The sequence below is a fragment of the Myotis lucifugus genome, unplaced genomic scaffold, assembly GCF_000147115.1.
Source record: "Myotis lucifugus unplaced genomic scaffold, Myoluc2.0 scaffold_1, whole genome shotgun sequence".
NCBI classification, from domain to species: Eukaryota; Metazoa; Chordata; class Mammalia; order Chiroptera; family Vespertilionidae; genus Myotis; species Myotis lucifugus.
Genome location: NW_005871049.1, coordinates 20,789,042 through 20,803,689, shown reverse-complemented (window position 1 = coordinate 20,803,689; position 14,648 = coordinate 20,789,042). Strand labels below are relative to the sequence as shown.

General features: G+C 36.8%; 1 protein-coding gene across 4 annotated transcripts in view; it reads right to left on the bottom strand.

The window, feature by feature from the left end:
- The window catches only part of ARFIP1 (ADP ribosylation factor interacting protein 1), an 83,032-nt gene that overhangs the window by 63,551 nt on the left and 4,833 nt on the right, over positions 1-14,648 (bottom strand). For 2 of the 4 annotated variants that reach the window (XM_006081786.3, XM_006081789.3), the window contains exon 2: positions 9,618-9,697. The exons of the other annotated variants lie outside the window; for them this stretch is intronic. In XM_006081786.3, coding sequence (XP_006081848.1) covers positions 9,618-9,695 — 78 coding nt within the window. In that variant the 5' untranslated portion in view covers positions 9,696-9,697. The remainder of the gene's footprint in view (positions 1-9,617; positions 9,698-14,648) is intronic. 4 annotated transcript variants of the gene reach the window in all.

Here is a 14,648-nt window from a genome sequence, read left to right as displayed (position 1 = left end):
GCAGCTTTACTCTTAAGAGCCCAAAAATAAAAATAAAATAAAATATGTCCACCAATAGGTTAACGGATAAACAAATTGTGTAATATACATATAATGGGATATTCCTCAGCTGTAAAAAGTAATGAATTACTGATATATGCAATAACTGTTGCTTAATCTCAAAACATTATGCTGAGCTAAAAAAAGTCAGACACAAAGTAATACATACTATAACATTCTACTTATATAGAACTCTAGAACATATAAAACTAATCTATCATGACAGATCAGCTATTGCCTAGGGAAAGGGGTTAGGTAGGGGAGGATTAACTGTAAAGAGTACAGGAAACTTTAGGATAATGAAAACTTCTGTATCTTGATTGTGATTATGGTTTCCCAAGTTTATGCATTTGTCAAAACTCATCAGAGTGTATCATATGTAAATTTTACCTCAACAATCTGTTGATTTTTTAAAATATATTTTATTGATTTTTTACAGAGAGGAAGGGAGAGGGATAGAGAGTTAGAAACATTGATGAGAGAGAAGCATCGACCAGCTGCCTCCTGCACACCCCCTACTGGGGATGTGCCTGCAACCAAGGTACATGCCCCTGACCGGAATCGAACCTGGGACCTTTCAGTCCCCAGGCCGATGCTCTATTCAGTGAGCCAAACCGGCTAGAGCAATCTGTTGATGTTTTTTAAGGGTAAAATTCTATTCTATAATCTTTAAAGATAGAGGATCTATTTTTTCTGCAAGCCCCAAATCCACCCACAGAGACCACACCAGTCTGATGGAGGGAGGCATATGACCCTGATAAGATACAAGGAGGGACTAGCCTGCAGCTCTATAATTCAGTAGCAAACAAAGTTTGTCATTTCCCAAAATGTATCTCCATGACAAAAATAAATGAGACCAATACCCTCTCACTATGAAAATTACTGCAGTCCCAAGTGTCACTTACAGACCTCTTCCCTGTTTGATCCAAGTCTGAAAATCACAAGTACTTGTCTCTAAGAGATTATCTAAAAAACAGCAGAGCATTAACAAAATCCCTCTGTTCCTCAGATCCAGTGTCTCCCATCCTAGATCTTTTAAAACAGCAAAAGAGAACTGCCTCATTTTGGTTTGCCAAGTCAGGCTTTAGCCAAGTATTACATCTACCTTATTTTTATGGCTGCTCAGTCACAGCCCTCGTCCAGTGTTGGGGAAAGTCCCTACAAGATGAGGCTAGGGAAAGGCAGAGCCTGTGTCTTATTACATAAAAGCTCAAAATACTGATAATCGTGCAACATTCTCCATACCGTAATAGCTTTCACATGGCTTATAAACTGCTTACAATCTGACCCCTACCTACTTCTCCAGCTGCTTCTCATACCATACCCTTCCCTAACACTCTCTATACTGGTCAATTAGGCAACCAAATGTCTATTAACTTCATCTTCACCCTCAGAACGCACAGTGACTCTTCTCTCCCTGTCAATTCAACGCCTAGGCTACAGCCTTTTCTGTAGCTGCCCAAGACCGAGGCTAAAAGAAAAAAGCTCAAGTAATTTTTTTCTGGCACTACTTGTTTTTCAAATCCTGAAAATACACCTGACATATTTTAAAAGGCTTTACATTTGACAGTCAGCATTTGTTGGTGAACACTCCATGGAAAATAAAACGTAACATTAACAATTTTGACCCAAATACTAAAAATATCTATCTTAATAATGCAAGATATGGCATTTGAAAATATTAATGGTAAATCCCAATTTAGAAAATGCTCAGAAACAAGGTAGAAACTTTCTAGAAAGGATGGAAAGAAATATGTCTTAGTCTTAATTAGACATCTGGAATTGTACAGGGCTTTGTATCTTCTAAAACACACATTTAACATTGTTCTTTAATTTACTACTGAGCCAGCAAAAATAAAGTGGTATTTTCCAATTGTTTCTTAAATCTACCATTTAAAAAAAGTTATTTGAAACTTCATTAAAAAGTGTTTCCAGTGCTCAGTTCACTGGCTGCATATATTCAACTGGTATTTTGTTCTGCTATCAAATAATGGTTATATTTTCTTCTAATCTAAAGGACTAAATTCTTAATTTCAGTCAATTCTAGAAAAAAACAAAACAAAAACAGTGCAGAAAGCAAACAGCGTGAAAGAAGAAAATAGGCCCCAAATACTCAACTCTAATTGTTACAGTTCAGACAATGAAAGTCGCAGTGCTTAGTGGACTGATTATGCATGTTAACAGAGGCCATATATTGTTTGTTCCAATACCAAAAAGCACAAATGCCTTCTGTGTCAGACAAAATTATTGAGATTTTTCTTTGCCTACAAAAAGAAAAGGCAATTCTATGGAACTCATAATTCAAACAGTCTTTGAAATTGCCTTCTGTATTGGTAAAATATGGCCTTCTTTAAAAAATGGTTAATGTATTTATTACAAAGTGTTAATTCAATATGGTTCAAAAGTATTAGGTGAACAAATCTACTGCATGGACCCTGAGAACTAAGCAAGGTAACAGGAGACAAGAATTTAAGGTCCAGTTCTGCCCCTTTCTATAAGTCACTTTACTTCCCTAAGTCAATGTCCTCATTTATAAAATACCAGAGGGATCCCTCAGCCTGGCCTGCGCCCTCTCACAGACCGGGAGCCCTCGGGGGATGTCCAACTGACGGCTTAGGCCCGCTCCCTTAGGCCCGCAGGACAGACATCCTTAGCGCTGCCACAGAGGTGGGAGAGGCTCCCACCACTGTCGCTAAGCTCGCCAGCCATGAGCCCGGCTTCTGGCTGAGCGGCATACTGACCACCAGGGGGCAGCTCCTGCGTTGAGCGTCTGTCCCCGGTGGTCAGTGCATGTCATAGCAACTGGTCATTCCACCGTCGGGCGGAAACCAGCTCTCCGACATCCCCCGAGGGTTCCTGGATTGCGAGAGGGAGCAGGCCAGGCCGAGGGACCCCACCGGTACACGATCAGGACCAGGGAGAGACACAGGAGGTTGGCCAGCTGAGGAGGGCCTGTGGGAGAGCTCCAGGGCATGTCCAGCCCGTCTCGCTCAGTCCCGATCAGCCGGACCCCAGCAGCAAGCTAACCTACCAGTCGGCTGTCTGCCCCCTGGTGGTCAGTGCACATCATAGTGAGTGGATGAGTGGCCTTAGCATATCATTAGCATATTATGCTTTGCCTGGTTGAATGGACGACTGGACACTTAGTATATTAGGCTTTTATTATATAGGATGATTATTAACCTCACCTATATATCATACAGCTCTTATAAAAATCAAATGTGAAATTGTTTGGAAAATTGAATATGCTATGCAAAGATGTTATATTATAGTACATTAATTTCAGCTCAGGACCAACAGGACAAGTAATGGAGTAGTCCCATCAACACTAGCATTTACCAATACAGCTACTCTTCCTAACTTTGTCAGTATGGGTAGGTACCCTAACTACACTTTTCTAAAATGGACCAATATTAAGAAAGAGTTGAAGTATGGTCACAAATGTTATTGTTTGTAGCCTTATTAATTATTTTCTTTTTTCTATCTATCTTGGCAATTTTATGGTTTTAAAAAGAAGATGACCCTCAAACCTACTGTATTATTATAAAGGAATGGATAAAGCAAATGTAAAATCCAAATAATTATTAAGCCTGGATGATGAGTACATGGGAATCCATTTACTATTTAACTTTTATTTTATGTTGTAAATTTTTCTTACCAAATATTTTAATCTATTAGCGTCAACACCTAATTTTTTTATTGTTTAAAGTATTACTTGTCTCCTTTATCCCCCCATTAATGCCCAAAGTATTACTTGTCTCCTTTATCCCCCCATTAATGCCCCCCGCCACTCCCATCCCCAAGAGCAAGCCCCCACTGCCCCAGTGTCTGTGCCCATTGGTCATGCTAATATGCATGTATACAAGTTCTTTGGTTGATCTCTAACCACCCCCCTTCATGCCTTCTCCCCAAGGTTGGATGGTCTGCTCAGTGCCACTTTGTCTCTGGATCCATTTTTGTTCATCAGATTATATTGATCATTGTATCCCACATATGAGATCATGTGGTATTTATCTTTCTCTGACTAGCTTATTTCGCTTAGCATAATGCTCTCCAGTTCCATCCATGCTGTTGCAAATGGTAAAAGTTCCTTCTTTTTTATAGCAGCATAGTATTCCACTGTGTAGGTGTACCACAGTTTATTAATTGACTCATCTGCTGATGGGTACTTAGGCTGTTTGCAAATCTTAGCTATGGTAAATTGTGCTGCTATGAACATAGGGGTGCATATATCCTTTCTGATTGGTGTTTCTGGTTTCTTGGGATACAGTCCTAGAAGTGGGATTACTGGGTCAAATGGGAGTTCCATTTTTAACTTTTTGAGGAAACTCCATACTGTTTTCCACAGTGGCTGCACCAGTCTGCATTCCCACCAGCAGTGCACGAGGGTTCCTTTTTCACCACATCCTCGCCAACACTTGTCGTTTGATTTTTTAATGATCGCCTTTCTGACAGGTGTGAGATGGTACCTCATTGTTTTGATTTGCATCTCTCGGATGATTAGTGACTTTGAGCATGTTTTCATATGTCTCTAGGCCAGCGGTTCTCAACCTGTGGGTCGGGACCCCTTTGGCGGTCGAATGACCCTTTCACAGGGGTCGCCTAAGACCATCCTGCATATCAGATATTTACATTACGATTCATAACAGTAGCAACATTACAGTTATGAAGTAGCAATGAAAATAATTTTATGGTTGGGTCACAACATGAGGAACTGTATTTAAAGGGCCAGAAGGTTGAGAACCACTGCTCTAGGCCATCTGTATGTCCTCTTTCAAAAAGTGTCTACTTAGGCCTTTGCCCATTTTTTGTTTGGATTGTTTATCTTCCTTTTGTTAAGTTGTATGAGTTCCCTATAAATTTTGGATTAAATCCTTATCTGAAATAGCATTGGCAAATATGTTCTCCCATGCAGTGGGCTTTCTTGTTGTTTTGTTGATGGTTTCTTTTGCTGTGCAGAAGCTTTTTATTTTGATGTAATCCCATTTGTTTATTTTCTCCTTAGTTTCCATTGCCCTAGGAGCTGTATCAGTAAAGATATTGCTACAACATATGTCTGATATTTTGCTGCCTATGGAGTCTTCTAAGATTTTTATGGTTTCCCGTCTTACACTTAAATCCTTTAACCATTTTGAGTTTGTTTTTGTATATGGTGTAAGATGGTGATCTAGTTTCAGTTTTTTGCATGTGTCTGACCAATTTTCCCAACACAATTTATTGAAGAGATTGTCTTGACTCCATTCTATGCTATTGCCTCCTTTGTCAAATATTAATTGAGCATAATGGCTTGGGTTTATTTCTGGGCCCTCTGTTCTGTTTCCATTGGTCTATATGTCTGTTCTTGTGCCAGTACCAGGCAGTTTTGAGAACCGTGGCTTTGTAATATAGAGCGTCATCACCTAATTTGTCTTATATTTTCAACTACAAGCTACCTGAATACTGCATTTCAAATCTTCTCCCAACGTTGTCATCTTCTACCTGTCATTCTCATTTCCATGTTAAGCCGATCTTAGATCCTAGCTACCACTTGACCCACATTTCCTCCTACTCTGTCCTCACTGACATTTAGTTCCAGCCCTAGAACCCTTCATTACTGTTCCTCAAACACACCAATCTTATTTTTGCCCTTGCTGTTTCCTCTTTTTTAAAGGTTCTTAATCCCACCCAGATTTTCACATGATGCTCCCTGTCATTCAGGTTTCTTCTCGAATGTCATCTAAGAAGGGAAACCCAACTAACTGATGTAAATCAGCAGCCTTCAATACTCTTTAGTCCTTATCTTGCTTTATAGTAGTAAGGACTACTTTACATCTATAATAATAAAAGCGTAATATGCTAACTAGACCGGACATCCTTCTGGATGACCTTCCGGACGGAGCCGGGGCTGCAAGGGAAGCCTGGGTCCTGGGTGCCTGCCGGCAGCCGGAGGGAAGCCTGGGTCCTGGGTGCCAGAGGGAAGCCAGTACTCTTACACGAATTTCATGCATTGGGCCTCTAGTTATAAAATAATTTATGTATTTATGTATATGTTTAAACTTGTCTATGTCCCTCCCCAATGTTTACAACATAAAAGCCAACTCCTCCTGACACTCAAAATCCTTTCATGACCTGAACTATCTATAAATTATACTTCTTCAGATAGCCTATTAAATCAAACTTAACTACTCACACTTTCTTTTAATTCAACGGAGTAAATTTTAATATGTTTTTATTGATTTCAGAGAGAGGAATGGGGGGAGGGAGATAGAAACATCAATGATGAGAATCATGATCTGCTGCCTCCTGCATGCCCCCTACTGGGGATCAAGCCCACAACCTGGGCATTGCCCTGACCAGGAATCAAACCATCATGGGTTGACGCTCAACCACTGAGCCACACCAGTAGGGCTTACACTTTCTTATACATGTCTCAACTTCCTTTCTCTATGTCTTTGTTCAAGCAGTGAGCATCATTGCTCACATGCTCAAATTCTACCCACACAGTAAGACTCAGTTTAAATGCCACCTTCAGTGATATTCCTGGCTGATACTCCTCTGAACTGCTACAATTCTTCATCTGTATGATTATTCTACATTTTATTTATTTAAAAATTTCCTATATTAATCAACACACAGCTTGAGTGCAGGATCTGTACCCAATTTACTTTTTAGAACTGAATTATGTAAAAGAAGGATGCAATATTTGTATATTTTCTTAAATATTAGAAATTGGTATATGTATTAATGTAACTATATTGCAGGGCAGACAGACAAGAACAATTCAGTCAATAATCTTAGGATATGCTAATAAGTTCCTGACATAATTAATTTGCTTGCCTCCCTTTTTGCTAAAAATACAACTTATGTGCTTGTTTTCCAAACTTCCTGACTTCTACCTTCAAATAATTTTGTCCTAATTAGTTTCTTATATTCACTTATCTTTTCTACTTTCTTGGGTTCAAGTCACAGCTCTTTTCCACATTAGCTATGTTAACACTTCCAGGTCTCTATTGCCTAATCTATAAAATGAAGTAGAAAACCTCAACTGCAAACAGGGTTACTGTAGCATTAAATAAGATATTTATAAAACCCAGGCTGGCACCTAAAAGGTTCTCAGTGAGTGGTGCCTATTAGGCTACAGAAGCAGCAGTTTAAACACATTTCAAGGTATAAAGTTTGAATATTGAAAATACAAAGAACAAAATCTACCTTTATCTGCTCTAATCAAGATTGGACTGGAATACAAAGCAAGCCAAGCTCGTATTTTTCTCTCTTTTTTAATTAAAAAAGAAAAAAAACCACACACACTGATTTCATAAAAAACAAAACAGACAAACAACAAACAGAAACACAACATGTAGAAGAAGAAAGCATTTTTATGGTAACTGATGAGATAGATATTTTAACAGAAACAGCATTTGATGAAGAGTTAGGAAATTACCCTGGGTTCTGCAATTAATGAGCTAAGTGACCATGAGCAAGGCAATTCACTTTAAGTCTCTTTTTATTCAGAATTGATCATGTTTTCACTCAGTTCAAAATGCTGGAGTTTTTAATTGTTGTTGTTTTGTTTTACTTTTAAGGAAATGAAAACTATCACCCAGGTCATCATAGTCTATTCCTAAAAAACATCTAGATCACTTACACGAGTAGAGTGAGAATTCATTCATTCATCAAATTGACCACCAGTGATGTGCAAAGCTCTGCTAGAATTAATCTGAATTACTAAAAATTCTGATGTATAGAACATTTAAAATTAAGAGAATTGACAAAACATATACAAAGCTATAATATATTAAAATAAGAATTCTTATAAGCAAATATGACCCCCAAAATGTTTTCATTATGGATTTTGAAAAAAGCAGATTTAAGTTAATAGAATACTAATAGTGGGAAATTTTAAAGTCACAAAATATTCCTAAATCCTACTTCAGTTAACAGTAAACTCATATAATGCTTTTAAATTGGGGCATAAATTCATATTACACTCACACGCCTGGTCTTTTTAAAATATTCCCAGTGGATGCTGCACATTTGGGTATGGCTAAACACACTGGGAATGCCTAACATGGATTTTATTGTTAATTTATAAATAAATTTCAACAATCAATTACTTGGCAATAGTTTCCTTCAGATCATCATCATCCAAGTTTAACTCTCTATTGAGCAGGAAACTTCTAGTTTAGCATATATCCAAGTGACATTCACAAAGACAAAACTCACAGTGGTAAACCAAAATACAGGATGAGGCAAAAATAGGTTATAGTTGTTCATATGGAAAATAATACAATAATTAATAAATAATAATACAAGAATAAACTGTGTTTTGTGTCCTCACAACTGTAAACACCCCTCCCCGCCTGCAGAATGCTTTCTTTTATCATTACGAGTCCCATCATTGGCTGGGCAGCTAATCTTTCTGTAGTTCATCAAACTTCCTTTGATCATCACTCAATAGTACAGGTGCAGAGATCTGATCATAAAAAATCAAATCCATGAGTTAAGATAAATATAGTATACATAATTCCCTAGTTTCTCAGAACTAAATATAACTACAACACTGCTTGGACATAGGTAAAAGCCAAGCTATTTTGAATTACAAAGAATCCTGAATCCTCCAAAGATAATATATAATTTGCCAACCAGAACTCAAATTTGACTTTTGGACTAAAAATAAATTACCTAGTTCTAAATCCTATATTAAAGCTTGTCACACAGATGCACAGTGTCTTGTTTTGATTGAAGAAATACTGTGCCCAGCATTGTGCTACATATAAAGATGGCAAATTGGTTCAGAAACACTGCAACTAGAGTCAGAAGACCACATGTTGTGTTCTAACCGTGCCAATTTCTAAAAGTTAGTCACTACCTCTCTAAAAATTAAAGATGTTCAACAAATAAATGGGGAAAATAATAATTGTTCTACTTATCTAAGTGAATTACACCAAACTGTCGTAAGGGCCAAAGTGGGACAATATGAAAATGCTACTCTGTAAAATTTAATATGAGAGGTATTATTAGTATTAGGTATACAAAAAATACCTAGTGACTTGATTTAAATATAAGATTAACTTCTTAATATACTTACTATTCTGATGAACTAGAACTGTGGTTCTTAGGTGGTATATATTAGAAGCATCTTTAAAACTTCCAAAAGAAAAAAAAATACACATGGCCCCATGTTTGTCACTGTAGATTCTGATTCAGTGAGTCTGAAATCCAGAACTCAGTATTTAAAAAACATACAAACCTCTACACTTGAATTCTAATGCATACCTAACTAAAGAGAGCATATGAGAGTAGATGAACTCAAATGTGAAACCTATAACTACTATTATTTCAATAGAAACCTCATTTCATATTTAGAAACTATAGTTTGACCTGAACTTTTATGTTAATTTTTATGTGAAAAGCAAATGGTAACTTACTTCCCCTTATGAGGAAATCTCTCCCTCCCCTCCCATTCCTTTCCTGTGTCTATGTGTAAAACATTTATTTACAATGGCACATGTTTAGACCAACTAAGTCAGCTTGGAGAGTCTAAAACTTTTATTGAGATAGGCTGACTTTAAATAACAGTGTAAATGTCACCCAATCACCTCAGAGTCAGGCTTGACTTCTTCGGGGGCTGGTTTGATTGTACCAAGAGTAGTAGTATCATTGCTGCTGTCAGACATGCCTAAAAGTAAAATGTGTTAAGCACACATTAAATAATTTAGTTAAAAGCTGTATCACTTCCCCAATATCCTTACAAATATTTCACAACATAACTAATTTACTTCAGTCATACTAGTAATTTGTTTTGCAAAACTATCTACAATCATATGAGCATCTATTGATTATAACAAGTGAACAAACACAACCAAAAATTTAGAAAAAGTATGCAAATATAAGAATATATACCTCAATGATTTTGGTTTTTTTTCTTTTTGTTTTTTTTATACCTCAATGATTTAAAATACTTTGATAAAATCATTTTAGACATGAAACAGAATTTAAAAGATCTATTAATATATTCTGTATTCATAACTGTACATATATACTGTTAATCTAATTACTAAAAGTTTTGCACAGGGGTATGGATTAATGATTTTGAAATTATGTTAGGTGATAATAGAACTGAACAAACAAGTAAATAGAATGTAGATACAGAAAACTAGATTTCTCACTGTAGGAGAAAAAATTGAGATAATTCTCAATTACATGTAGTAATGGGGAACAATTTAAAAATCAACCTAACAGATATTCAACTATTCCCGTCCACACCATCATTACCAACTTTTAACCGAGTAACTAAATTAACTGTTTGGAGAAGTCTTTTTTATTTTCCCACTCAGACTGTGTTACAGAGAAACTAATGAGAAGTAAAATGATAAGCCTCTCAAAACTAAATTACTCCTTGAAAGAAAACTAACTGCAAATGAACTCTAAATTATTCAGTGTGCTGTGGCCTCATTCTTCATAGATGGCTAGCTAAATTGCAAAACATTAGAAGTGAAGTCAACCAAGAACCAAGAGAATTGGAGAGCTGCTTCAATTCTGTTACTAAATTCCAAAACCTTCTAAAAAAAACCCCCGCAATATTCATAGCTAATTTTTTTTCCAATGGAAAAAAGCTCAGAGTAAATAATCTAAGAATATAGCTTAATATAGATACATACAGAAATATTCATAGATATGTATATACATGCATTAGTTTATATTTCCTAGAAGTAACCCCAATAATAATAAGCACATACAGTGCCCAGATCTTGGTTTCTAATTACAGTCTTCAATAAAGGGAACCAGCAATGCTCCTTGGAGAAATGGCTGATTCTAGGACTGAAGTAGGAAATATACAAGATAAGCCTGGAGCATCTTGTAGTGCCAGAAAGTAAAAAGGTGCTTAAAAACACACACATCAAACAACAACAAAAAACTCACAATGATGGGGATATGTCAAAGGAATATTGGAACCAACTGAAAGAGCTCACAATGGCCAAAACTGGAACAGTTTAAGCAAGAAAATAAGTAAAGTACTACTGGATTATAACTCAAAGTATAACTTAAATATCCAAGCTATATATATATATATATATATATATATATATATATATATATATATATATATAAAAGCCCAGCGACCAAACAGCGGAACGACCAGAACATCCGGTCAACCAGTCACTATGATGTGCACTGATCACCAGGGGGCAGATGCTCAACGCAGGAGCTTCCCCCTGGTGGTCAGTGCACTCCCACGGTGGGAGCGCTGCTTGGCTGACCAGGATGAGCTGCTGACCGGGATGAGCGGCACTCCCACAGAGGGCCAATCCCTGCATGCCACGTCCCCCACCCACCAGTGCACAAATACATGCACCAGGCCTCTAGTAATTTAACAAGTGAGGGGAAAGAGGCAAATCTCCCCTGCAGAAGAATTCATAAAAGTTTATGTACTACTCCACTGTTAAGGAGATGGAACATAACTCCCCATTCCTAAATGTGCATTTCCCATAGTGACTTTCTTATAAAAAAGGAGGAGGAGGAAAAAGTAACTTTACAATGGACAAACCTGATAAACAATATCTCAAACCAGTTGATCAAGGTTAACAGCAACAGTGCTAAGGCATATTAACAGTATTTACTCTTGATATGAGAATGGCACTTGACCTCTGTTGTCTTCCTCCCAAAAACACATTGCCCAGTCTAATCATGAGAAAAGCATCAGGCAAATCCCATATGAGGGACAGTCTACATCAGGGGTGGGCAAACTTTTTGACGCGAGGGCCACAATGGGTTCTTAAACTGGACCGGAGGGCCGGAACAAAAGCATGGATGGAGAGTTTGTGTGAACTAATATAAATTCAAAGTAAACATCATTACATAAAAGGGTACGTTTTTTTTTTTTTTTAGTTTTATTCATTTCAAACGGGCCGGATTCGGCCCACGGGCCGTAGTTTGCCCACGGCTGGTACATCATACCTGTCCAATAATCCTTAAAACTATCAACTTGTCATAAAAAAGAAGGCATCTGAGAAAGACGGCATCTCAAAACCAAGAGGACACATGACAACTAAATGTAATATAGTATCCTGGATGGGATCTTGGAATAGGAACATTAGGAGAAAACTGAGGCAATCTGAACACATTAGTTAATAATAATGTATAAATATTGGTTCATGAATTGTGACAAATGTACTATACCAACATAATATGTTAATAACAGGGTGAACTGGGCATGGGGTATATAGAAATCTCTATACTATCTCTGTTATTACAAAATTATTTTTTGTAAATCTAAAACTATTCTAAAATATGATTTTATTATAAAATAATCTAAGAATACTATGCTATATTTTATAATTATTTTCAATAATTAATAAGTTTATATTAAAATACTAATTTGCTTTCATACACTTGAAAAAACAGTATAACTGGCAGTTTAACTACAACTATATTAACTACTACATCAATAAATATTAATATTCAAAATCCTATTATTAATTATAAAAATCCATGAACTGAAATCTTTAGTAACATCAACTTGGCAATTCAATCAATATTTAGTCATCAGCACTGAGCTAGGTCTTAGGGATTCAATTATAAGCCTAAAAGGAAAATAAGATGTGGTCCCGCCCAGGTGGGTATGGTTCAGTTGGTTGGGTGCTGTCCAGTGCACCAAAAGGTTGCCAGTTCAATTTCTGGTCAGGGCACATGCCCAGGTTGTGGGATCAATCCCTGGTGGGGAGGAGGCATGCAAGAGGCAGCCAATCTATGCTTTGTTCTCATATTGATGTTTCTCTCTCTCTCCCTCTCCCTTCCTCTCTAGAAATCAATTTAAAAAATCTTTAAAAAGGGGGGAAAAAGATGTGGTACCTGTCTCCATGGAATTTGGAGGCAGTGGAAGAGAAAGACAATCATATAATCACACAAATAAATGTAAATTGCAACTGTGGTTAATGTATGATGGTAATATCTAATCTGGAAGGTTGGAGCATTCCCTAAGGAAGCAAACCGTCAGTTGAGGCATGAAGGTAAACAAGTGAAGGTAAAGTAAAGAGAGAGTGGTCCAGACAGGGAGAAAAGCATGTGCAAGGAAAGGCCTTGTAATGTAAGAAGCAAGACAAGTACAAGGACTAAAACAAAGACAGCTTGGTTGAAGTGGAGAGTTAAGCAGAACATGGTAAAAGATAAGGCTAGAGGACTAAGCATTGTTAAGGAGTTTCATTTTTACCCTAGAAGCAATGGGAAGCCATAAAAACAGGAGTGGAGAGTGACAATCAAATGTGTGCTTCAAAGTAAGTCACTGTGCTTTCAGGATGGAGAATGGATTAGAAAGGGACCAAAGCCTAAGTAGGTAGACAAGAATGGAGGCTTTCAGGCAAGATAATAGTAACAAACTAAAGTGATAGCAGTAGAAATGGAAAGTAGACAGATTCAAGAGATATAAAAAGTAAGATTAATAAAACCTGACTAGATATATCAGGGAGAGAGAGAGTTGTTAAGGATCACTCGGAGTTTTCTGGATTTTACAATTGGAAAGATAATGGAGTCTATTCACTAAAATGAAGAACAAAGAAAGAGGACCAACATTTAGGGGGGTTTTTTGGATGTGGGAGTAAGAGGGAAATCAGTTTAGTTTTAGACCTACTGTATTTGAGATACCTTTAATATATCCAAGAAGGTGTCAACTAGAAAGCAAGATATACAGGTCTAGAACTCAAAGGGGGTAGAAAGCACTCATGTTCTTAGAAAAGCTGACATCTCTATGCTTAAAAAGCAGCTAATTATAATCCCCAAATATCCCAGAAAAACATTGGACTCTGACCATCTGTATTTAGTTAAAACAAAAAGCTGAGAGAGAATGTGGCAATATTTTATCAGCTAAAACAAAAACTGCTAGACACAGAGAATTTTAAAATCTTGGTTCAATAGTATAGCAATTATGTCACTAATTGTATAGTATTTTAAAGTTTTATCTGGACTGGCCAGTGTTATTGGAAATGATCTATATCTGCACTGTCCAAAGTAGCCACTAGCCACAAGTGGCTACTGAGCACATGAAAATTTAGCTGGTGTAAAGAACTCAGTTTTTTAAATCCTATTTTAACTAATTTAAATAGCCACATGATATTAGCATGGGTTTAGTGCTTCCTTCTGTATTTCATCTAATCCCCAACTACTACCTGTGAATTAACTAGGAGTGGATGTGGGGGCTAGAGGGATTAGAGAAATAGAAATTTTCATTCCATCTGCTTATTATATTATTTGAATTTGTATTTCAAAAATATATATTACTTGTATAGTTAATATGTCATATAGAAAAATTAGGAAATGCAGAAAGAGGACAATAAAACTAATCTGTAAACCTACCTTTAAGAAATAATCTAGAATTAACATTAGCGACATATAAAGAGGTTCTACATTTTTAACCCTTTAGTTAGTAGTACCTGTAGCACCACTGATCCAAGTTACTCTGAATTTTGCACCTTTCTCTTCTATCCTACGCCCATCCTCAAACACCTTGAAAATCCTGTTAGACAGCATCATCTCGAGAACACTCCCTCAAAACTGCTGAAAAGAAACATTTAACAGTCCCCTTGCCTATCTTCCTTTCACCATCACTCTCTTGTTACCAATGTCACACACTTTAA